The following is a 22547-nucleotide window of genomic DNA, read 5'->3' as shown; positions in this document are numbered from 1 at the left end:
CGATCAGGACCGCAGAACAGACTTGAGAGCTGAACTGCAACCCCAAGCCAGACTGTCACAGAGCTTTTAAGCCTGAGAGTAGTGCAAATTCTAGTTGGTCTTAATAACAAAAACCAAGAGTCAGATATCATCATGAAAGCTGAAAGATCAGAAAAGCAGAGCAGCCAGCCACTAGAAAGATTTCTTACCTCTAGCAATCCTCCAACTTAACACCACTAAGCTGAAAACCACCACCTAAAGATCGGCTTTGGACTACAAACTGCTCAGGACAATTTCGAGGTGGCTAGCTGAGATGATCCAACCTCACTAGACTTGAGACAAGCCCTGCACTTCCCCATTATTCAGAGACTGGACAACAAATGATATAGTTAGCTCTCCCAAGACTTGACAATTAACCTAATTTTTTCTTTTCAAGATCCTCTAAAGATGACGTTGCCCTCAGACAGCAGAAAGTAAATTTAAGAACACAACGCCCACATTCCTAAGATGTAGGGTAGGTGGTTTTTGGGTCTTTCAGTGGGTTACGGATATTTGTCATTGTTTAGGGTAGTTGGTTACAAGTTGTTGTTGGTAATGGTCCGGGGGAAAAGCTAAACAAAGGAGATTAATTCAGGGATCTTGTTCTAAAAAGAAAAACAGGGGGTATAGAAATGACAGGATAAACAGGTAGATTATTGAATCTACTTTTAAAAAGCAACTACTAGTTTTAAATATTTTACTTTGTTATGGTCTTTGCATATTTTTTTTTTTTTTTTGGTTTTTCGAGACAGGGTTTCTCTGTGTAGCTTTGCGCCTTTCCTGAAACTCACTTGGTAGCCCAGGCTAGCCTTGAACTCACAGAGATCTGCCTGGCTCTGCCTCCCGAGTGCTGGGATTAAAGGCGTGCACCACCACCACCACCACCACCACCACCACCACCACCACCACCCGGCGGTCTTTGCATATTGATAGAAATTTGAGATTAATTTTGTTAGAACATACTGTACATACATTTGTACTCTTGTTTAAGGTATTGTACTTACACAGGTTATTTAACAATGTAATACAAATTTTTAGTCCTTGAAAGTTATTATTACCAACCATTTATGATAATAAGGAAATGCAGGTTAGTAGTTAGTCACCTATTACAATTAAACTTGTAGTCATGTTAGGAATGTTTTCAAGGTCAAACAGAGGTATATTTTTAGAAAGACAGGCCATCTTCAAACACTTCAGAGATCTACAGAATATGGTATTTAAGATGTTTTAATAACATAAGGTTCTTTTTTTTCTTTTTATGACAATGAGACATGTCTGCTCCTGGCAGCACCAATCTACTTCAGAGAAGATGATGGGCATCGAAGAAACTCTATGTGGAGTTTACTTTCTTTGTGGCAAGAGTTAGCCACTGGGCAAGAGACTGCTGACAGTATGCTGTCCAAATGGACAAGCAGGACACAAAAGAAAGGACTGCTGAACTTTGCCAAAACAAGGTAGGAAGGCCCTTTATAAAATCCTGTTTCACAGATAAGTCTGTCAGATATGCTAGGCCTATAGGCCGAAGATAGATGCCTCAACATTGCAGAGGAACCTTGGTTGACTGTCCAGGCAGCCAGCTGTTTCTGTCATTTCTCACATTTTTCAGAAGTTGATTGTGTGCATTTCCTGCTTTCTTAGGTAATATTATTTCCTTCTTGGATCTCTGAGGGAGTTGAGGACTAGATAGTTATAGTTTTCCTTGTTAACAAATCCAGAAAAGAAATTCACTAAAGAGATGTAAATTGTATAAGGTTGAGAGACATTAAAAAATAATTTTGGGCCGGGCGGTGGTGGCGCACGCCTTTAATCCCAGCACTCGGGAGGCAGAGCCAGGCAGATCTCTGTGAGTTCGAGGCCAGCCTGGTCTACAGAGCGAGATCCAGGAAAGGCGCAAAGCTACACAGAGAAACCCTGTCTCGAAAAACCAAAAAAAAAAAAAATAAAATAAATAAAAAATAATTTTGGTAATGTAAGTTAGAATAGAAAGTGAATTAGGTACAACCTTTTGGACTCCCCAAGATAGGATTGAAAATGGAGTATTTTCTCTGAATTTGTCAAATGCTAATGGACTAGACATTATTGATGTATTTATTGCCTGTATATATTGTATATAGTTATTGTACTTATTGTATATGGTTTTTATATTAGTTATAATGTTCTTTTTTATTTTAGACAAAAAGGGGGAAATGTGGTGATATTTTGTTTGTGCTCTAACAAATAAAGCTTGTCTGGAGATCAGAGTGTGGAGCTAGCCACTAGAGGCCAGACCATGGTGGCACACGCCCTTAATCCCAGCACTTGGGATCTCATGCCTTTGATCCCAGAACTTGGGAGGCACATGCCTTTAATTCTAAAACTTGGGAGGAGGAAACAGGAAGTGGTATGGCTGGGCAGAGAGAGGAAGTGATAAGGCAAGGTGGAGACAGGAACTAGGCCCTTTTGGTCTCAGTATTCCTAGAGGTTAAGAAGTTTCACAGTGGCTGGCCGCTCTGCTTCTCTGATCTTTCAGCTTTCACCCTGATATCTGACTCCAGGTTTTTATTATTAAGACCAATTAGGATTTACATTACACTGAGAATCACAAACCTCTGTGCCAAGTTATAGTTACGTTTTTGACCTATCAGGATTCAGAGATTAGGGGACTTTTCTAGGAACATTTCCTTATGATACACTTACCGTGTTCTCATTGGTTGGTTTACTCAAGTGTGGGGGTGTGGCTTGCCCACCATTCATGTCTCAACTTGCCAACCAAGATAACTGTTACCCAGGAAGGTCTGGGGAGGTCTTGGGAACTTAAACTTTATTTGGCTCTTATTCAAAATGGAAGTTTTATCCAAAATGGCTTCAGTTTGGTTCCTTATTACAGGAAAATAGATGGGTCACATGAACAACAGGGCATAGGGCACTTTATAGGTGTTTGGAGACCGAGGGGCTCAGGGCCTTCTGCAGCTCAGCATGCTGGCTCCTCTGATTATGATGTGGTATGGAGTTCTCCCTGGCTCTCTCAGTCCTGTCAAACGGTGAAACTGGGTGAGCTTTCAGATAAACAGTGATGGCCAATGCCTCAATAGTGCAGGGTCCTCCTGTGCTGCTTAATTTTTGTCAATTTTTTTTTGTTTGATTTGTTTGATTTTGGTTTTGGTTTTTCAAGACAGGGTTTCTCTGTAAAACAGTCCTGGCCATCCTGGAACTCGCTCTGACCTCGAACTCACAGAGATCCGACAGCCTCTGCCTCCCAAGTGCTGGGATTGAAGGAGTGTACCACCACCACCACCCAACTAGTTTTTGTCAGCACACCTAGACACATCTGGAAAGAGGAAATGTCAGCTGAGGAATTGCCTCCATCACATTACCCTATGAGCGTGTCTGTGGGGCATTTTCTGGATTATTGATTGCTATGGGAGGGTCTAGTGCACTGTGGGCAGTGCCACACCTGGCCAGGTGGTCCCGAGTTGTATAAGAGAGCAAAGTGGGGCTGGAGAGGTGGCTCAGAGGTTAAGAGCACTGGCTGCTCTTCCAGAGGTCCTGAGTTCAATTCCCAGCAATCACATCGTGGTTCACAACCATCTATAATCTGGTGCCCTCTTCTGGTATGCAGGCAGAACACTGTATACATAATAAATAAATCTTTAAATAAAGAAAGAAAGCTAAGCAAGCCATAAAGAGCAAGCCAGTGAGAAACATTCCTCCATAGTTTCTACTTCAGTTCCCACCTTGAGCTCCTGCCCTGACTTCCCATCATGATGGACTGTAAGCTGTAAGGTGAAATAAACTCTTTCTTCCTCAAGTTGCTTTTGGTCATGGTATTTATCACAGCAACAGAAAGCAAACCAGAGCCACTGCTTCTATTTGAAAGATTGTTCATGGCCTGGAGAGATGGCTCAGTGCTTAAGAGCACCATGTATACATACATACATATATATACATACATACATGTATAGATATGTGTGTATGTGTGTGTGTGTGTGTGTGTGTGTGTGTGTGTGTGTGTGTGTGTGTGTGTGTGTGTAGGGGCCCCAAAACAGCTTGACCAAACAGCAGCCATGACAGGCGTAGGGGCCTAGATACAGCTTCTGTGACAGGCTTACTGGCAGGCAACACCCAGATCCAGGAAAAGCCTTAAGCTGATATCACCCAGGGATCCACCCAGGGGTGAGGAAGTACCTGACATCCCAAACATTCCAGCCATTAATTAGATAAGGTGGCCAGATGTCCCTGAGTCTAGCACACACCTATTTTTGTTTTACAGATACCCCTAGACAATTGTCAGCCAATCAGGGTCACAGAAATCCCTTCACTCCAACCTCTGCTGATAAAAACCCCACCCCACCTGAGCTTGGGGCTCTCTGCTCTCACTGCTGCGTTGGACAGACAGAGAGACCAAGCTCGGAGCTTGAAGAGAATAAAGACTCTTTGCTTTTACATGCGGGATTCGGTCTCCGTGGTGGTCTTTTGGGGGTCCCTGAGATCTGGGCATAAAAAATATGTGAGTATTATTCTATCAGTTCTGTTCCTCTAGAGAACCCTGACTAATACATTGCTCATGTAGAGAACCTGGGTTTATCCCCAGCTTCCACATCAGATAACTCATAACCACCCAAAACTCCATCTCTGGGGGATCAGACACACTCCTGAACAAGCACCTGCACTCCCATGAACACCCCCACACAGGCACACATAATTAAAAATAATAATAAAAAACATAAAATTAGCCAGGTGGCAGTGGCACACGCCTTTAATTCTAGCACTCACCAGGCAGATCTCTGTGAGTTCAACGCCAGCCTGGTCTACAGAGCGAGATCCAGGACAGGCACCAAAACTACATAAAGAAACCCTGTCTTGGGGAGCAAAACAAACCCAAAAACCCATAAAGTTATTGAAAAAGATTGTTGCTTATTTAACATTTAAATTTCACTGGGCACTTGTATTTTTATTTGCTAAATCTGGAAGTCCCAGAAGGTTAGCATGGTGGTGCCCATTAATCCCAGCATTTAGAAGCCAGATGCAGGAAGATCCAAAGTTTAAGGTCAAAGTTCAGTACCAAAGAAAGGAAGGGGACCAGGTGTGGTGGTGCACACTTTAATCCCAGCAGTGGCAGGTGAATCTCTGTGAGTTCGAGGCCAGCCTGATCTACAGAGTGAGTTCCAGGCCAGCCGGGGCTACACAGAGAAACCCTGTCCCCCAAACCCCAAATAAACAAACAAACAAATAAATTTGGCAGTCCTACACAAAAGCTGAGGTCAGGCTAATTTAATCATGGTCTCTAGGGAGCAGAGCCCCCAGAGGTGGGAGTGGCTTGGGTATTCTGAAGGGTCTCAGTGAAGTCTCATAGCTGGAACTAGAAAGGAACGCTCCTCCCTCCTGACATTGAGGGAGGGCTTTGGTGTATCAGTTCAGGGTTTCCTGCCTTTGATCATATCATTGTACCCATCAATCTGGGATGCTTTTCCTCTGCTTCTCTCTCTCTCAGCATCTGTTATAACTAAGATCGACCTTGAACTCACTATGTGGCTGAGGATGACCTTGAACTCCTAATCCTGCCTCCCCATCACATGTGCTGGGATCACAGGCCTCTGCCACTACATCCGGAATATACAGTGCTGGGCTAGGTAAGCATTCTGCCAGCTGAGCCCGGTCCCCAGGTCAGTAGAGTTCTTTCCTCCTATTGGCCAGCGGAGACCCCAGCCATCACTTCCCTCCCCTTCACTTCCCTCTCTTGGCTGGTGCAGTGTGTGGGATTCCCCAGTTTAGCCATGTATCGCCCTATCCTGCTCTCAGAGGGTCAGCATGTGTAGAGGTGTTTTCCAGATGGTGCCTAGCCATGAGGATGGTCAGTGAAAAGGGATGCAGACTTGCCATGGGACTGTGGGCATACACAGGTGCTTGTGATTGGACACCAGGGGGTGCAATGGAACTACCAATTAAGAAGGACACAAGCCTCGGGTAACCCTGGACGTTGGCAGTATGGGTGCTGGGGTCCGCAATGTGTTCCCCACCAGGCCCCAAACTAAACCTAAGGAGGTCTTTCTGATCAACCATGAGATATCTGCTGAGGGTCTCCTGCAGGCGAAAGAAGTGGCCAGGGAGGAAGCAGCTGTGGCGACAACAGGAGCCCCTGGGGCATCAGACAAAGAGGGGCCCTGGGGAAAGAGGACCCCACAGATAGCAAAATGTGTGTGTGATGGCGGTGCCTGTACAGGCCCTGGTCTCCCCAAGGGCCAAAGTTGGAACGGCTGTCCCTCTTCGAGGATCGTGGATACTAGCAGGTGCACCCTCTGGTGGTGGCTTCAGGGAATGCACCTCCTGGCTCAGTGCCTTGAGCTGACTAGGAGCCTGGTATGGTAAATGGACAGGGCAGGTGCTGGGCAGAGCAGAGCTAAGGGAGGCAGAGTGAGGTGTGAGTGGGAAGGATGGGGACACAGCTGTGTGAGGGACAGAGTCACATACATATAGGAGGTTGCATGCATTGTTCAACGGAACAGTTACCTCACCAGTATTCCTAAGGCCAGCCCCTGGGCAGCCACCAGCCAGTTCCTAACACCGGGATCACGTGACAGACTAGAAACCACCACGTGTTTCTTGTTTTCTGGCCTCTGTCACCTTTGTGTTGGTGTTCTCCAGGGTGCTGCATGGTGGTGGTTTGTAGTGACCTTTTGTATAAACCCATAGCTCTCACTTTGGTGGTGGCATTTAGGCGTTTCTGCTCTGAAGACGATGAAAACTGTTCCTGGGGACTTTCCTACTCTCCTGGTGCCTGACAGGGTCCATGATGTTATTGAACAGAGCTCAATTTCCTCCTCTGTAAAAGGGAGACAGTTACACTCACCTGGCAGGATGACCTGTGGATTGTAGAACCTGCCTCCCCAGGTTTGTGGCTATAAGTAGTAGCAGGCTGCCAGACCAGGAAAGACCCTCAGAGGCATGGGCAAACTGGTCCCTGAGGGACGGAAGGTGATTGCTGGTGCCCAGCCAGCTGGGGATAGAGCAGGGATTACAGTCAGACCCCCAGGCTAAGCCCATGCCCTTTCTAGGACCAAGGGCCTGAGACAGCCACTGGTAATTCCTTCTGTGTCCTCATGCCACTGCTGACGCCTGTCCTCAGCGTGATGGGGCCAGGGCCTGACTGCCGGCATCATCCCACCTGGTGTAACATGGGAGGCAGGGCCAGGGGGATTAGGAATCTCCACGCACGTCACATGCTGCCACGGGGATATGTGCTACAGCTGCTTTGCAGACAGGAGTCTTGGGTTCTCTGAGTTCCTGCACCTGGTGACAGCCCCCAGGTGACTAGCTCTGTGTTGGGGACACTTGGACTCCTTACAGTTCTGGTAAGTGGGCCCTCATCCCCGACTCTTTGTACGTATGTGTGTGCATGTGTAATGGAGGCCAGGGGTTGGTGTCACCCCTCAGCAACCATCGACTTCATTTTGGGGGGATAGGATTTCTCACTGTTCTGAGTTCACCAGGTAGGTTAGGCTGGCGAAGGGAGCCAGTGAGTCCCAGGGGTTTGCCCAGCCCTGTCTTGGCCATGCTAGGTTTGCAGACACTGGGCGATGGGCATTGCACCTGGCTTTTCTTGGGTTTTGAGGATTGTGCTTAGTTCCTCCCTCAGGCTTGGGCTATCTCCACCACCCATGTTAAAAAAAAAAAAAAGAATTTTTATTGCATTTTATTTATTTTATGTGCATGTGTGGGTGTGCACATGTGCAAGACAGAGAACTTGTAGGAGTTGGTTCTCTCCCTCTATCATATGGGTCCCAGGGACCAAGCTCAGGTTCTCAGGCTTGGTGGCAAGTCCCTTTACCTGCCTAGCTGTCCCACCTTAACGCCAGCCCCTTTTGAAAGCAGATGTATGGAAGGCATCCTCTAAGGACAACCAGTTTGTGGGATGTTATAGGAAAGAGGGTACCCACACGGGCATGTTCTATGAGCCTAAGCTGGTGGACAGTTTTCCTGCATGCCCTCCATACCTGACCCTCCCCACCTGGGACTCTGCAGTCTCAGACTCTTTAACCGTCTTATCCCCCATCTCCTGAGCTTGACGTAGTCTGACGTCATCTGGGAAAACGTGGTGCTCAGGCTCACATTAATTAAAGAGATTTTTCTCCTGGATTAAAGCCTGGGGCAACCTAAAAAGCTCCTAGCCTGGGGAAGGAGAGACAGCTCAGAGATTAAGAGCACATGTCCCTCTCCCTGTGGTCTTAGTTCAGTTCCTGGCACCCACACTTGGCAGCTCACAAGCACCTGGAGCTCCAGCTCCACGCCCAATGCCTCTGGCCTCTGTGGGCTCATGCACACATGTGCACACATCCACACAGGCACCTTTCCTTTAAAAAACAAAAACTGAGAAAATCTCCTGGCCATGCTATCTCATCCACAAGACTAGACGTCTCCCTCTGGGTAAGACAAGCCGCATGACTGGTGGTATCAGGGGCCTGGGTGCCTTCCCACACCACAGAGTCAGTAGATGAGGTTGGAGGTTCATGCATCCTTGCTCTACTGCACCTTTGGGCAACAGTGTTGGTGTGTCTACAATCTACCAAGGCTCAGATACCTGGAGGGCAGTGGAATCTGTCTGGAGTTTTGGACATCTGCTCTGAGGGACCTCTAGCTTTTTTTGTTTTTTAATTTATTTCTATTTTATGTACATTGGTGTTTTGCCTGCATGTATGTCTGTGTGAGGGTGTCAGATCTTGTAGTTACAGTTGTTATGTGGGTGCTGGGAATTGAACTGTGTCCTCTGTAAGAGTAGCCAGTGCTCTTAACTGTTGAGCCATCTCTCCAGCTCGACCTTTAGCTCTTGAGTGAAAGTGAGGAGATACACTACCATTTCAAGTTCCTGGGATTTGCCTGGAGGTCCAGGCTGGGGATTTGCCTGGGGACTGGATCTGTCGCCAGAGACGCCTGACTTGCAGTCTTCAAGAAGAAGGCCAGGCTCCCTCTCTTCTCTGACAGGTGCTAAGGGACCACTTCTGAAGCTGGAGAACCCCTGGGAGGGTTCAGCAGCCAGATGCCCATGTTGAGCATCCACTCCCTGAAACCCGAGGCCCTGCGCCTGCCACCTGGGACCTCAGAGTTCCTGGGCTGCCAGCGGCGCCACACACTCCCTGCCAGCGAGTTCCGCTGCCTCACTCCCGAGGATGCCATCAGTGTGTTTGAGATCGAGCGTGAAGGTGAGTGGCCCTTGGGAGGGTACTCTGAGTTGACTGTTGTCTTATCCTGAGGCTCCGGCCTTTGGGAGTTAAATTTGAGAACACGCGCGCGTGCACCCCCCGCCCCCCCACACACACACTGAGGGAGAGAGCGAGCGAGAGAATGATGTGTGCCCTAGACTAGGAGGCAACAGCCCAGAGTCTCGTGCTTTCCTAGAGGGGGGCACCCGAGTGGCCACTTGTGTACCAACAGTGGACAGGTGGCACAGCAAACGTCATTCACCCTTGCCATCTGTCACAGCCTTTATCTCTGTCTCGGGTACCTGTCCCCTCTACCTGGATGAGATCCGACACTTCCTAACCCTGTGTCCAGAGCTGTCATTGGGCTGGTTCGAGGAGGGTCGCCTTGTGGCCTTCGTCATCGGCTCACTTTGGGACAAGGAGAGACTTACTCAGGTGAGGGCAGGTAGAGCTCCTCAGAGATGGAAGTCTCCTTCCGAGCAAAGTAAATCCAAGCAGCAGGCCCCTCCCAAGGCAAGAGCCCTCTGCCCAACCCTCTAGAGCAGTGTTCTCAACCTTCCTAACACTGTGGCCCTTTAATATAGTTTCTCATGTTGTGGTGATCCCAACCATGAAATTATTTTCGTTGTGACTTCGTAACTGTAATTTGCTACTGTTATGAATTGTAATGTAAATACCTGTTTTCCAATCGTCTTAGGTGAAAGGGTCGTTAGACCCTAAGGGGTTACAATCCACAGGTTGAAAATTACTGCTTCAGAGTCTCAAAAGACCTTTAAAGTTTTGTCTGTAGGACTGTAGATGTGGCTCACAGCGGGGCCCTGTCGGGGTGAGAAGGGAGCCCCGGCTACTCTGGTACCTGGGACACCCTTCCTTTTGGTTAGAGTTGGGTTTCGAGGAGCAGGTATCAGCAGAAGTAACCCAGACACCCCGTCCCTCGCCCGCCCCCAGGAATCGCTGACGCTGCACAGGCCTGGAGGCCGCACGGCTCACCTGCATGTCCTGGCAGTGCACCACACCTTCAGACAGCAGGGCAAGGGCTCTGTCCTGCTCTGGCGATACCTGCACCACCTGGGGGGCCAGCCGGCTGTGCGGCGGGCTGTGCTCATGTGCGAAGATGCACTGGTGCCTTTCTACGAGAAATTTGGCTTCCAGGCTGTGGGCCCGTGCGCCGTCACTGTGGGCTCCCTCACCTTCACAGAGCTCCAGTGTTCCTTACGGTGCCATGCCTTCCTGCGCAGGAACAGTGGCTGTTGACCCAAGCCGCCCACTTGGCCGTGAAGAGGGTGGGAGCAGCAAGCAGGCTGGGGGCTCCTAACTCCCACGCCACACCCTTCTCTGCCTAGAGTCCATCCAAGTAGAGCTGGCTAGCATGAAGGAGCCAGCAGTTGCCAACTGGAGTGGAGAGGTAAGGGTCAAAAAGAGCACACGAGGTGGCTTCGCCCCAGCATAGGCTGCCATCTGTCCCCAGAGGACTTCTTGCATTCTAAACTGTGCACAAAGCCAAGACCAGGATGGGGAACCGGAGCAGCGGGAGGTCTGTCCCCACACTTCCTCCTCGACCCGCTGTCTCTGCGTCCCAGTGCGGTGCCCTGATTCTGGGGGTCCTTGTTCTCCCAAGACTGACACCCCTTCCTGGCTCCTAACTGGGAATGAGGGACACCCAGCAGCTGAATTTGAGAAGGGCCTGGGACCAGGACCTGTGAATAGTGGCGACCGTGGGGTTGGGAAGTGCTACAGGGCCGCACCCCACTGCACTTGGGCACCAGTGTGCCCGCTCACCTGCTTGCCCAGGTTCTGCTTCTGTCCTGGTTCCCACTCCAGCCCCACTAATAAAGCACTTATGTCTCCAGTGGCTGTGGGCCATGGGTGTGTGCAGGGTCTCCTGAGTGAGCTGATTGGAGAGCAAACCCCACCTGACCTCCCACCAAGTCGCCTCTGCCAAAACAGGCCGGTTCTGCAGATGGTCAGCTCTCTTTCTGCCCCGGAGCAAAGGCAGAGCAGCTGGGGTTGAGATCTCGGGTCTCTCCATGCAACCCAGTCCTGTCAGGGTCCTCGGCATCTCCCTGGCCATCTCAGTCTGGTTTTTGGCTCAACTAAGTGCCAGAGAAATCCCAAGTTTCCCAGTCTGCCTCAGCCTCATGGCTGGCTGCCCTCACACCGAAGTCTTTAGTTTTTAAATTAAAAAAAAATATATTTTTTTAGAAAGGGTCTTGTAGCTCAGGCTGACCTAGGACTCACTACATAGACCAGGCTGCCTTCAAACTTAGAAGTCCATCTACCTCTGCCTCCTAATATATATGTGCTGCATACGTCTGGTACACAGAGATACATGCAGGTGCCTGTGGAGGCCAGATGGAGTTGGATCCCCTGGAACTGTAGTTACAGATGATCTGCCATGTGGGTTCTGGGAACTGAACCCAGATCTTCTGGAAGAACAGACAGTGCTTTTAATATCTCCAGTCTCTGAGTGGTTTTTGTTTGTTTGTTTTTGAGACAGGGTTTCTCTCTGTAGCCCTGGCTGTCCTGGAACCCACTTCTGTAGACCAGGCTGGCCTTGAACTCAGAGATCTGCCTGCCTCTGACTCCTGAGTGCTGGGCTTAAAGGTGTGTACTACCATTGCCTGGCTTGAGTATTTTTTTAAAAAAATACTCATTTCTATATATTTGTTAAGTGTGTCTGTGTGAGAGGGTGCTCTGGAGGCCAGAGGAGAGCACTGGACCCGTGGGGCTGAGGCGACAGTAGTTGTGGACCACCTGACATGGGTCTAAGATGGGAACTGACCCCGGGTCCTCCTCAAGGACAGAAGTGAGCCTCCTCTCCAGCTCCAAGTTTGGGTTTTCAATCTCCCAGAGGCTTGAGGCTAAAAGCAGTATTTTGATAGAGAATGCTATTGAATAAACTTGAGACATCGTCCATACAAAGTTAGCGTTACTGTAAAAAATTAGGACCATAATATAAACTGGAAAAACAAACAAAACACCAGGCCTGGCTGAGCCTCAAGCATCCCCTGGGAGCCAGTCCTTAAGGGGGCTCAGCCCCTGGCCACATAGGCAGGAGTGAGGCGGAGGTGGTGGGGACATCCCAACATCAGAGCCGGCCTGTGAGGCCAGATACGGATGCTGGAGCTAGGGCTGAGCTGGTGGCTTAGCAGATCTGGCTTCTTAACATCCCTTAGCATCCCATAGAGCCATCTCTCCTTGCTTGTCACTGCCCCTGGACAACGGCCAAAGCCTTTACCACAATGCTCTGTCCAGGAGCCTGAGGAGCAGGTTCACGAGTCCATGGACAAACGCAGGAAGGGCTTGTAGGACTGGGAGGAGAGGAGAAACAGGAAGATGGGTCATAGCAGCATGGTAGGGACCTCAACCCTGGGGACAGCTGAGGGAGCAGCTGTGTGTCTGGCGAGGTTACAGTCACAGTGACACTAGAAGACAGCACCCGCACAGGCCAGAGCCCTGAGCCTGGGAAGAGAAGTAATTGTCTCTACCGGGGAAGAAAGGCAGGCAGAGCCTAGGACCTGAGCTGTGAAGAAACAGGTGTCCTGGATGTCCCCCAAGCTTGGGTCAGGAACATCCAGACCCGAGAAAGGGAGGTCTCATCTCCCTGGGGAACCTGCCTGCACTACCTGTGTCCTGTGCAGTCACCCTTGTCTGGAGAGCGAGCCCAGGGCCCCGCTGGCAGCAAGTCTCCACAGACCCCCTCTCTGCGAAGTTAGTGTAGCACCTGGTCCAGCTCATACTTCTCACAGAACCGACTGGTGAAGGGAAAGCAGGTGAGGTACTCGATCCAGGGCCAGTGGATGGGGTAGAAGTAGAGCCACAGCACCAGGGAGGCGAAGAGCCCGGCGAAGACCAGCAGCGACACCAGGATGAGTGCTCGCTTGCGGTACTTGTCGCTGGTGCCGAAGGTGATGTAGGGCAGGAAGGCAAAGGCCAGCAGCATGCCGCTGAGGAAACCGAAGATGTGGGCAATGTTGTCTATCCAGGGCAGGAGGCCACAGATGAAGAGGAAAAGCACAATGGCCGACAGGTTGAAGAAGGCCTTCCACGGTCGCTCCAGCAGCTGCCAGCTCTGGAAAAGCTCCACGAAGAGGCACGCAAGGAGGCCAAACTGTGACCCAGCCGGGCCCACCTGGGGTCGGGGAGGAGAGAGGTGGCACACTGACTCTGGGTACGGGGGTACCAGCCCTGGGGCACATCTCGCACTCAGAGGATGAGGCAGGAGCGGCTGAGCTTGCTCTGCACATCCTTGCAGAAAACCTGGGTGCGGGACCCTGGGACTTAGCACAAGCCAGCCTGCTCCGAGGAGACCACAGGCAGTGCACAGAGCACAGACCAGAAGGGGCAACAGACTCGAGGTGAATGGCTCAAGAGACCTCTCCTCCTGAGGGTGGAGAGCAGCCACATGTAGGGTTTCCCTGAGCAAGGAGTGGGGATCCCTGGTGACTCAAGACTGTCCCTGTTCCCGCCTGCCGAGAATTAAGGGACCAATCAGTACGTTCCAGCTTAGCTGTCCATCTATAGTTCAGCTGGACACAACAGGGGCTCTGTGCCCTTCCTGCAGCTCCTGGGGTGAGACCAGAGCAAGAAGCAGTGGGGTCAGCCCTCCCCACATGCCACAAAGCTTTAGGCCCAAAAGGAAGGGCACACCCCACCCGCTTTGCCCTTCTCTCCCAAGTCCTACCTCTGCCCGATAGGGGAGAAAGATGGCACTGGCCAGGTTGCCTGTGATACCACTAAGGATGAAGATGATGGAGATTCGGTGCCAGCCAGCCAGCTTCTCTAGATCCCTCAGGATGGTCATTTGGAAGACCACAGACACAAGGCAGTGCACTATGCTGGGGGTAGAGACATGAGCATCATCAGCCTTCCTCATGTGCCCATGCCCACCAGCTGGGCATGCCACAGGTGCAGTCGGCGCTGGCAGGCTGAGCCTGCTGTGCCCGGTCCAGAAGCCCTTTCTCTAGCATCTAGGTGGGAAGGCACAGGAGTCTGGGCAAGGGGCAGCAAGGCACCTCTTACCCAGCATGCAGGAAGAGAGACAGCCAGATCCGGTAGAACTGGTCAGGAACCTCAGGGTTGAGGAAAGGCAGTAGTCCGCACACCTTGTCTAAGCAGTGCACCTGGGTAGGGGACACAGGGTTGTTAGTGCTGCCCTAGGAGGCAGGCCAGATCTGAGGCTTCCAAATGGGAAGGATCCAGTGAGCCTTACGACCCTTGCAGCTTACAACCCAGACAGCCTTTGCCTACCTGGGAACAGAGCGTTGCCTCCTCGTGGAAATAGCCATGCATGAACTCACAGTACTCCCGAGTGGTGATCTCACAGCTGTGGACAGGGAGCAGACAGGGCACGAGCATTCTAAAGGGCCCCTGCCCACCGAGGCTGGAGCCCAGCACCTGGTCATGGCAGGCAGGATGGAGCAAGCTCCCTTCTGTCTCACTGTCCTTGTCGTCCTCCCCCGCCCCCGCCACCCCATCCCCCACGAGCAGAGGACAGAGGACAGCTGCAGAGGTCCATCAGCCTGCGGGGTTGGGGGCGCTGGCTCACCTGCCCTTGGTACCAATGCAGCAGGGGCGGCCTTTGATCTCGCAGTCTATATGCAGTAAGCCCGTGTGGTTGCTCTGGGCCTGCTCTGTGCAAATCTAAGGGAGAGGGTGCCGATGGCGGTGGGCCGCAGTGACAGGAAGCCAGACGTCCCCACCCTCATCCGACAGCCTTCTGCATGAGTCACTCACGTACCGGCCACTTGGTAATGTCATCAGGCCAGATGTGGGCCCCACTGGAGGCTGGTTCTTCACAAGTCCTGAAAGCAGTGGGCAAAATGAAGAGTTGGGCCACCCCAGCCCGCCGCACCCACCCGCCAGCAGCCCAGCAGGCAGCTCAGATGGCTGGGCCCACAGGCGGCTCTGGGCTGTACCTGGGGTCCTGGTGGCACACAACCGCTGACGGCTGCTTCTGGCCCTGGTCAGACTTATCCGAGGGCCCAGTATCATTCTGCCACTTCACAAAGGTGGCCAACGTCTCCTAGACGGTGGAGAGGAGGTCAGGTCATGCCAGGGCGATGTCATTCAGATGGTGCAGGCAGGGAACCCTCCGGGACAAGGGCTATTCCCATTTCCCCAGGGCTCAGGTACTTCCTAGGAGCCATTCTGTCCAACTTTCCCAGCCCGGCTTTGGGCTTGTCTGCTGGGCTGGGAAGGGAAGGAGCGATGTGGTGGAGCTGGCAGGGTTCGGGGCTGGACCCACCGAGCAGTCCTTCTTCTGGGTCTGGATGCAGCCCGAGCGGTCATTCTGGACGCAGCAGCCTGAGGCGCGCTCGATGTCACGCTCCCTCCGCACCAGCTGCTCAATTTGCTGGTCTTTCCGGATGCAGGGTGAGAACTTGGCTCCTAGGTGGATCAGGTCAATCTGGGATTGGGAAAGGGGCTGGTGAGCCAGCACTCCATACTCAGAAGGGGCAGGGCACCCTGCAGCCACCGTGGAGCCTCCCCCAACTGCTCATCTACCCAGTGTGGAGTGACAGGATACAGGGCTCCCAGGCATACCCAGCCTGAGCCTCACCGAGCTGGGGCCAATCCAGAAGTTCTCCTGCTGGATGTATTTCACGCTCTCGTATACACCTCTGTTCTTCAGCACCTATCAAGGAGGTAGTTTGAGGCATTAGAGGAGCCAGAGTCCTGAGTGTGAGAGGAGAGGGGATGGGTGGCATCCCCAGAATGGAGCCTCTAGGAAAGATGCAGGCTGTGAGCCTCAGCACCTCCACCTTGGGCCAGGCCGCTGTGGTGGGAGATACTTGGTGCCCAGTGTGCTGAAGCCCTTTGGGAGAGCCCTACTCACCAGCTGGGTGGTGACATGCTGGGCAAAGCCCACAGGTGCAATGCCATAGGTGCAGATCACCAGCAGGGTGATGATGATGTGGACAAAGGTCAGCCAGTAGGTAAAGTAGGGCCTGTAGGCAGAGGCCTCCATCAGCCCAGCAAGTTCACACCCTGCCTTCCCCTGGACATGGCAGACTTCCCCGGGCTCTGTGATCACCCCAGTTCAGCCTTCCCCACATAAACTCAGAAGATGCATCTCCAAGTGTCTCTCTGTTTAAGACCCCGGATGGGATGTGGATGAAGAATGTGGATAAATCAGCATCACCCACGCTACTGCTAACTGTCGAGGCTGGCTATGCTCATCTCTTCCCTTCTCCTCTGCATGCACTTCCTGGAACAGCCACCACCCTGAAGCCCCAGGGCCTTGTACACACTTTACATCACCTGGGAGACTCCACCCACCCCTTACCCCAGCCACTCACCCACCACACCTGTCATTTCTTACTTTGTATAATTTGGAGTCCGATGTCTATGATCACATTGCCGATCATACTGTGACTATCTCATTTTTTAATTTCCAGTTTCTCTTAACATTTCTGTGCCCAACTTCCCCCAGAATCCCTCACTCCAGGCTCCAACTCCTTTTGTTCTGTTTTAACTTCTTTGGTTTTGAGACAAGGTATCTCTATGGAGCATTAGCTACAACTCAATATATAGACCAGGCTGGCTTTGAACTCACAGAGCTCTGTCTACCTCTGCCTCTTGAGTACTGGGATTAAACATTAAATTATTTGTTTATTATTAGTGTGTGTGTGTGTGTGTGTGTGTGTGTGTGTGTGTGTGTGTGTGTGCGCATGATGTATATTGGGGTGTGTGTGCACACGACATGACACGAATGTGGAGGTCAGAGGACAGCTTTGGGGAGTGGGTTCTCTCCACCTTCATACCAGCGCATGTCTGGGAGCTTGTCATTACGAGACAGACCTGCAGGGGGTGCTCTTGACACGTTTACTGAACAAGAAGGGGCCGCGTCTGGGGTGAGGGCCCTGAGAGGTTTGGAAGCTCTGGAAACAGTCCCAGTTCAGGCTAGCTCCTGGGGGCTCACCGGTGGCTGTCAAAGCTCTCCAGCTGTTGCTGCACGGTGCTGCTGATGCTGCGGCGGTAGCTGCGGTTCAGCCAGTTGCCTACCACACCCAGGCCGTAGTGCCGCTTCTTCCGGTCAAACGCAAAGTGCTTTACTTTGGAGGCAATGCGCTTGCCGCGCTGGGTCCCAGGAGCTGGGGTCCGGCCGCTGTACTCTTTTCTGGTGGTGACAAAGGTTCTCAGCCTGAGGACCCTCCCAGGGTGAATGGGGGCAGAGCCTGGCAGATGAAAGGCAGGGCACTGGAGAGTCCCCACCCTGTACTCACAGAGGAATTTGCACTCCATCAGGGGAGACTGGGGAGGCGGAGTGTGGGACCCCTCGGAAGTTGCTAGCAGAGAGTGGAGGAGACTCAAATACATCATCGTGCATGGAGCTCATTTCTTCCTGGAGTGGAGGGGCACCAGAGACAGGGTAAGGAGTCACTGTCCCAAGTATCATCCCCTGGCACGCCAATCTGTGCGGTCTCTTCAGGATGGAAGGGGAAGCCACATGCCTGTCGTCCCTGACTCCAGATCCCCCGCTATGGGAGCCCAGCCCAATGGCTCACAAAGGACACACCCCATCCTGCCTTTGGACCTTTCAGGGATCCTGGCAGGACAGTCAAGGCCAAGGCTACTTCTCCCAGCTCCCAGGCCACCCCAGCCCCCGCCCAGAGTCCACACCCCATGCTTGCCTTACTAAAAAAGGAGGAGTCGAAGGTGTCTGCGCCGTCGACCGCATCCTCCTCCAGGAAGCTGGGGTAGGCAAAGCTTCGTTTGACATTCCGGCACCGCTGCCCAGTGGCATCTAGCACTGAGCGCCCCTGGGCACAGAACAGAAGCATACCCTCAGTATTAAGACCCAGAACCCAGGACCAAAGGGGCAGCTTGCAGACTGGCAAAGGCATGGAGCATCTGATAAGTGGATGGGCTGAAGGAACTGCTCGGAGCAGAAGGCCAGGGTGGGGCTCCAGCTGCTGCTGGCCTACACAGCCTCTCCTTCCAAGGTTTCGGATCAGCTTTTCCCTCACAGCCTTTTGCCTGTTAACATGAGTGGTTGGCACTCCAATACTCAAGGTGTCCATATTCCATACTATCATGCTTAAGTCTGGGGCTGTGTCCCCTCACTGCTGCCTCTTGGCCCAGCACACTAGGCCCTTGCCCACTGGTGCGATCCTTCATCTCCTGTCATTCCTCCCACAACAGGAGAAAGACACTTCCTAAAACACAGGGTCGGTGAGGGTCTCGCAGGGGAACTGGGGCCCAGTACACAGGTATCCCTGGTCATCTGGGTATGCATGCACTCACAGCTTTGACACAGAGGGCAGACACCTAGGTGAGCTAAGTGGCGGCCACGGATGGAGACATACATCCTTCAGCATGGGTCTCACCTTGAGGAGGGCGGCGGCTGCCTGAAAGCTCATATGGGCAACCGAGATCCTTTTGCGGCGGGGCAGATGGGAGTAGCCAGAGCGGACGCTAGTGAAGGATGTGAGGGACAAGACCCCTGGAGTCAGAGGTGGGTGGGGAGCGTGAGGCCGGTCCACCTCATCTGGGTGGCGGAAGGCCCGTCCCCGGGCCAGCGGATCCACGATCTGCAAGAGACAGTGGGTGAGCAAGGTGCCCAGGCCCCGGGAGAGCTGCCCACTGCCCCTTACTTCCACGGAGCCCACCTTGGGCATCTTGCAGGGTTTCGGAGACTCAGTGCCCTGGAAGGAGGGCACCTCCTGGCTGGGCAGCTCCAGTTCCCTCTGGCACGAGGCCTTGAGCCTGCCATAGTGCACGCTGCAGTGGTGCAGGCTGCGACGCTGCCAGTTCTGTCGCTTGCCTTCCCAGTCGCCACTGACCCCGAACCACTGGGCTGTGCCCCTGTGAAAGATACGGAAGGGTGCAAACCTGTGCCCACACTTCGAGGGAGGGGGGTATGAGGGGTCCTGGTACACGTGTATGTGCAGGGAAGGTGGGGGGTGATGGTGCATGTGTGTGCACAGGGAGGTGGGGGGTGATGGTGCGTGTGTGTACACAGTGGTGGGTGATGGTGCATGTGTGTGCACAGGGAGGTGGGGGTGATGGTGCATGTGTGTGCACAGGGAGGTGGGGGTGATGGTGAATGAGTGCACAGGGAGGTGGGGGTGATGGTGCATGTGTGTGCACAGGGAGGTGGGGGTGATGGTGCGTGTGTGTGCACAGGGAGGTGGGGGTGATGGTGCGTGTGTGTGCACAGGGAGGTGGGGGTGATGGTGCATGTGTGTGCACAGGGAGGTGGGGGTGATGGTGCGTGTGTGTGCACAGGGAGGTGGGGGTGATGGTGCATGTGTGTGCACAGGGAGGTGGGGGTGATGGTGCATGTGTGTGCACAGGGAGGTGGGGGTGATGGTGCATGTGTGTGCACAGGGAGGTGGGGGTGATGGTGCATGTGTGTGCACAGGGAGGTGGGGGTGATGGTGCATGTGTGTGCACAGGGAGGTGGGGGTGATGGTGCATGTGTGTGCACAGGGAGGTGGGGGGTGATGGTGCGTGTGTGTGCACAGTGGTGGGTGATGGTGCATGTGTGTGCACGGGGGTAGGTGATGGTGCATGTGTGTGCACGGGGAGGTGAGGGATAAAAGTGCATGTGTTTAAAGGAGGCAGCATGGGGGATGACAGTATGTGTGTTCTGGGAAGGTGACAAGCGTCGTGTGGGTGTGTGTACACGGGGAAGGTGATGTGTAGGTTGAGGGTACATGTGTATGAGGTAACGGAGGTAATGGTTCACGAGTTTAGGGAAAGTGGCATAAGGGATGGTGGTGTGTGTGTGTGTGTGTGTGTGTGTGTGTGTGTGTGTGTGTGTGTAGGCGACCTGAGGGTGATGGCAGGTGTGCTTCTGTGTGTATAAGGTAACCACCTGCTGCACCGTATACCTTCAGGGTCCCGGGGATCGGCTTCCCTGAGCCCCTCAGTCCCAAGCTACAGCCCAGTGACCAGGCTTAGAGTGAAGGCTACATCCTGAGGAGAGGAACTGGGAGGCCCCTCTGCAGCATGCTGCGGCACTTCCTGTCAGGCTCACACCTGGGGCCAGGTTCCCCCATCCACGCCACCACATTAGATTGTGGCATCCACCTCCTCAGGGAGCTGTCTCTTACTGACTGTGTCTACTCCTTCTGGAAAGGGGACACGGGGCTCGCGCCCTGTGAGAGATCAGGTGCCCAGAAAGTGCAGGCTGCTGGGGTGTCCAGGTGGGGCCCAGGTGCTCACTTGCGGATGCTCTGGGACAGAGAGGCCTGGCGGCGGAAGCCAGGGCGTTTCTCTGTACCATCCTGCCATCGTCCTTGGGGTTCCTGGAGGCTGACACTCTTCAGGTAGGCTGGGTTCTTGGGCCTCTGCGGGGCAGTGAGGAGGACACGTGCTGAGCGCATAGCCCATTCAGCGCCTGCTGCTTTTGTGTCCCCATTCCCTCCTTTTTACTGCCGTGTTGGGACAGAACCCAGACCCTTCGACACGCCAGGCCACTTTAACACTAGACTACTGAGCTGCACCCGCTCCCTCCACAAGTCCTTCATTCTGAACTTAAAATGAACTTTTCCTAGTGTTTTCTAGCAAGGCCTGGGGATGTAGCTCAAGTTGGCAGAGTGCTTGCCTGGCATCCACAAGGCCCTGGGTTCAAGTCCCAGAACTATATGCACCAGGTAGTGAACACATGCAACCCCAGCACTCAGGAAGGAGAGGCCAAAAATCAGAAGTTCAAGGTAATTGTTGACTACATAGCAAGCTCGAGGCTAACCTGGGCTACATGGGCCTTGTCTCAAAAAAAGGAACAAAACACATCACGTTTTTCCAGTAAACCCCAGCAAATCCTCCCTAAACATGATCTGCCCATGATCTGGGATGGTCTTGCCTCTTTTCACGTGTCCTACAGAGCCCTCAGGGTGAGCAGGCAGCCCCAACATAGCTCCTCTTTATGTTTGAGGCTGTGTGCAAAGCCCACGCTATCTGGGGCCTGCTCTCAATGAGCTCTTTATGGGACAGGAGTCCAAATGGACAGAAACACTGACCCATCCCCCCCAAGAGCCAGGAGCTACAGGGGTGGGTTGCTGGCACTGTGGGACCCTGCACCCACACAGGCCACCACAGTTAGCCCACACCTCCTCAGAAGAGGCCAGTCAGGGCCAGAGAGGGGAAATGTAAACAACCAGAGCCCAAGCTTGCCAACAAGCCCTTTTCTCAAGGACAGTATCCCTTGTTCCTTGGCCACCAGGCAAAGGAGCTCCCAAAGTTTCAGAGTTCAAAGCCTCGCTCCCTACAATATTTCAGGCCCACATTGAGGCTGCTGGGCTGCCAGTGGACCATGATGGATGGGCGTGTCTAGGAAGTGACAACCACCCGGAAGGTGCTGCGCAGGTGGGCGCATCTGTTGCCTGTGGCTATGCCTCCAGCCTCTCACCTCAGGAAGCATGCTATCCTGCTCGCTGGGGGCCTGGGTCTCCGGTGGTGGGATAGTGATGGACAGGTTGGGTGGCTTCCGGCTCTGCAGGCGGCTACCAGACACAGAAGAGAGGTTGCTGCCATTCTTGTCAGCTGAGGCCATGGTGGACACGATGCTAGAAGAGAGATGGGGTGACAGTACAGGCATGTAGAGGTGGCAGGACTTGAGGGGGTTGGGGATCTCGGAACCAGGGAAGGCAGCCCAAGGCCAGCACCATGTGACCTCAGACCAAGCTCCAGAGAGATGCAGCCAGGCCACACCTGACTGGGTGGAGGAACTTGGGGTCAATTTCTGACTTTCATTTGCATTTTTGACTAGCAGGGGTGAGGAGAGCCTTGACCTACCGTAGTCCCTTTCTGGTCTCTCTGCTTTGGTGAGAACCAAACCATGAGAGGAGCAGAAAGATAAGGAGTGGGTGTGGTCAGAGCAAGTCGGGGCCAGAGGGTGGGCGTGGACAGAGGGCCCTTCCTCAGTCTCTGGGGGACTGTTCAACGGACAGGAACACTCTAGACAACCAAGCACGGCAAACTGCCAATTGGTGCTCTTGCTGCTGCTGGGCAGGCACCAGCTGCTGCCACCAGGGGTCAACTATGCAGGGCGGGTGCTTCTCCTGGGGATGCAGGCCTTGTTACGCACAGGAAGTGGTGGTTCTGCCTAATTCCCACCACCCAGGTCCCTGTCCCTCAAGGCGGCCTCCTCAGAGTTAAGTGAAAGCCTCTTATAGTGGTGCAAGCCTATAATCCCAGCTGCTTGGGGGGCCGAGGGAAGGAATATTACTTGGGCCCAGGAGTTCAAGGCCAGCCTCAGCAATATAACATGCCTCTGTGTACTTAGTACAAGCCTGTAATCCCAGTGCTTGGAAGACTGAGGAGGGAATACTGTGAGTTTGAGGGTGGCACGGACTAGGTCAGCTTGGGCTACATCTGTTAGAAAAAGAAAAGAGAAAGATAATT

General features: G+C 52.9%; 2 protein-coding genes across 4 annotated transcripts in view; one reads left to right on the top strand and one right to left on the bottom strand.

Moving 5' to 3' along the window:
* Window positions 1-943: 943 nt before the first annotated feature.
* Aanat (aralkylamine N-acetyltransferase) lies at window positions 944-11274 on the top strand. Its single transcript, XM_052759589.1, has 4 exons — window positions 944-1472; window positions 5489-9191; window positions 9472-9626; window positions 10140-11274. Exons 2-4 carry the CDS (start codon window positions 9029-9031, stop codon window positions 10443-10445), a joined length of 624 nt encoding a protein of 207 aa, XP_052615549.1. The 5' UTR covers window positions 944-1472; window positions 5489-9028; the 3' UTR covers window positions 10446-11274.
* Window positions 11275-11378: 104 nt separating this feature from the next.
* The window catches only part of Rhbdf2 (rhomboid 5 homolog 2), a 28422-nt gene continuing 17253 nt past the window's right edge, over window positions 11379-22547 (bottom strand). Inside the window, exons 3-19 of one of the 3 annotated variants that reach the window (XM_052758814.1) lie at window positions 21553-22517; window positions 20367-20491; window positions 18806-19001; window positions 18524-18727; window positions 17828-17956; window positions 17420-17538; window positions 17116-17313; window positions 16030-16141; window positions 15754-15828; window positions 15439-15600; window positions 15110-15216; window positions 14932-14995; window positions 14740-14834; window positions 14442-14517; window positions 14214-14314; window positions 13876-14029; window positions 11382-13323 (exon numbers count right to left, since the gene is read on the bottom strand). In XM_052758814.1, coding sequence (XP_052614774.1) covers window positions 12904-13323; window positions 13876-14029; window positions 14214-14314; window positions 14442-14517; window positions 14740-14834; window positions 14932-14995; window positions 15110-15216; window positions 15439-15600; window positions 15754-15828; window positions 16030-16141; window positions 17116-17313; window positions 17420-17538; window positions 17828-17956; window positions 18524-18727; window positions 18806-19001; window positions 20367-20491; window positions 21553-21741 — 2526 coding nt within the window. In that variant the 5' untranslated portion in view covers window positions 21742-22517 and the 3' untranslated portion in view covers window positions 11382-12903. Of the gene's footprint in view, window positions 13324-13875; window positions 14030-14213; window positions 14315-14441; window positions 14518-14739; window positions 14835-14931; window positions 14996-15109; window positions 15217-15438; window positions 15601-15753; window positions 15829-16029; window positions 16142-17115; window positions 17314-17419; window positions 17539-17827; window positions 17957-18523; window positions 18728-18805; window positions 19002-20366; window positions 20492-21552; window positions 22518-22547 lie in introns of those variants that run through there. The other 2 variants (XM_052758815.1, XM_052758817.1) reach the window with 2 other exon arrangements.

The sequence above is a fragment of the Peromyscus californicus genome, unplaced genomic scaffold (genome assembly GCF_007827085.1).
Source record: "Peromyscus californicus insignis strain IS unplaced genomic scaffold, ASM782708v3 Scaffold_3__1_contigs__length_106647218, whole genome shotgun sequence".
Lineage (NCBI taxonomy): Eukaryota > Metazoa > Chordata > Mammalia > Rodentia > Cricetidae > Peromyscus > Peromyscus californicus.
This window is presented reverse-complemented; position numbering and strand designations above follow the sequence as displayed.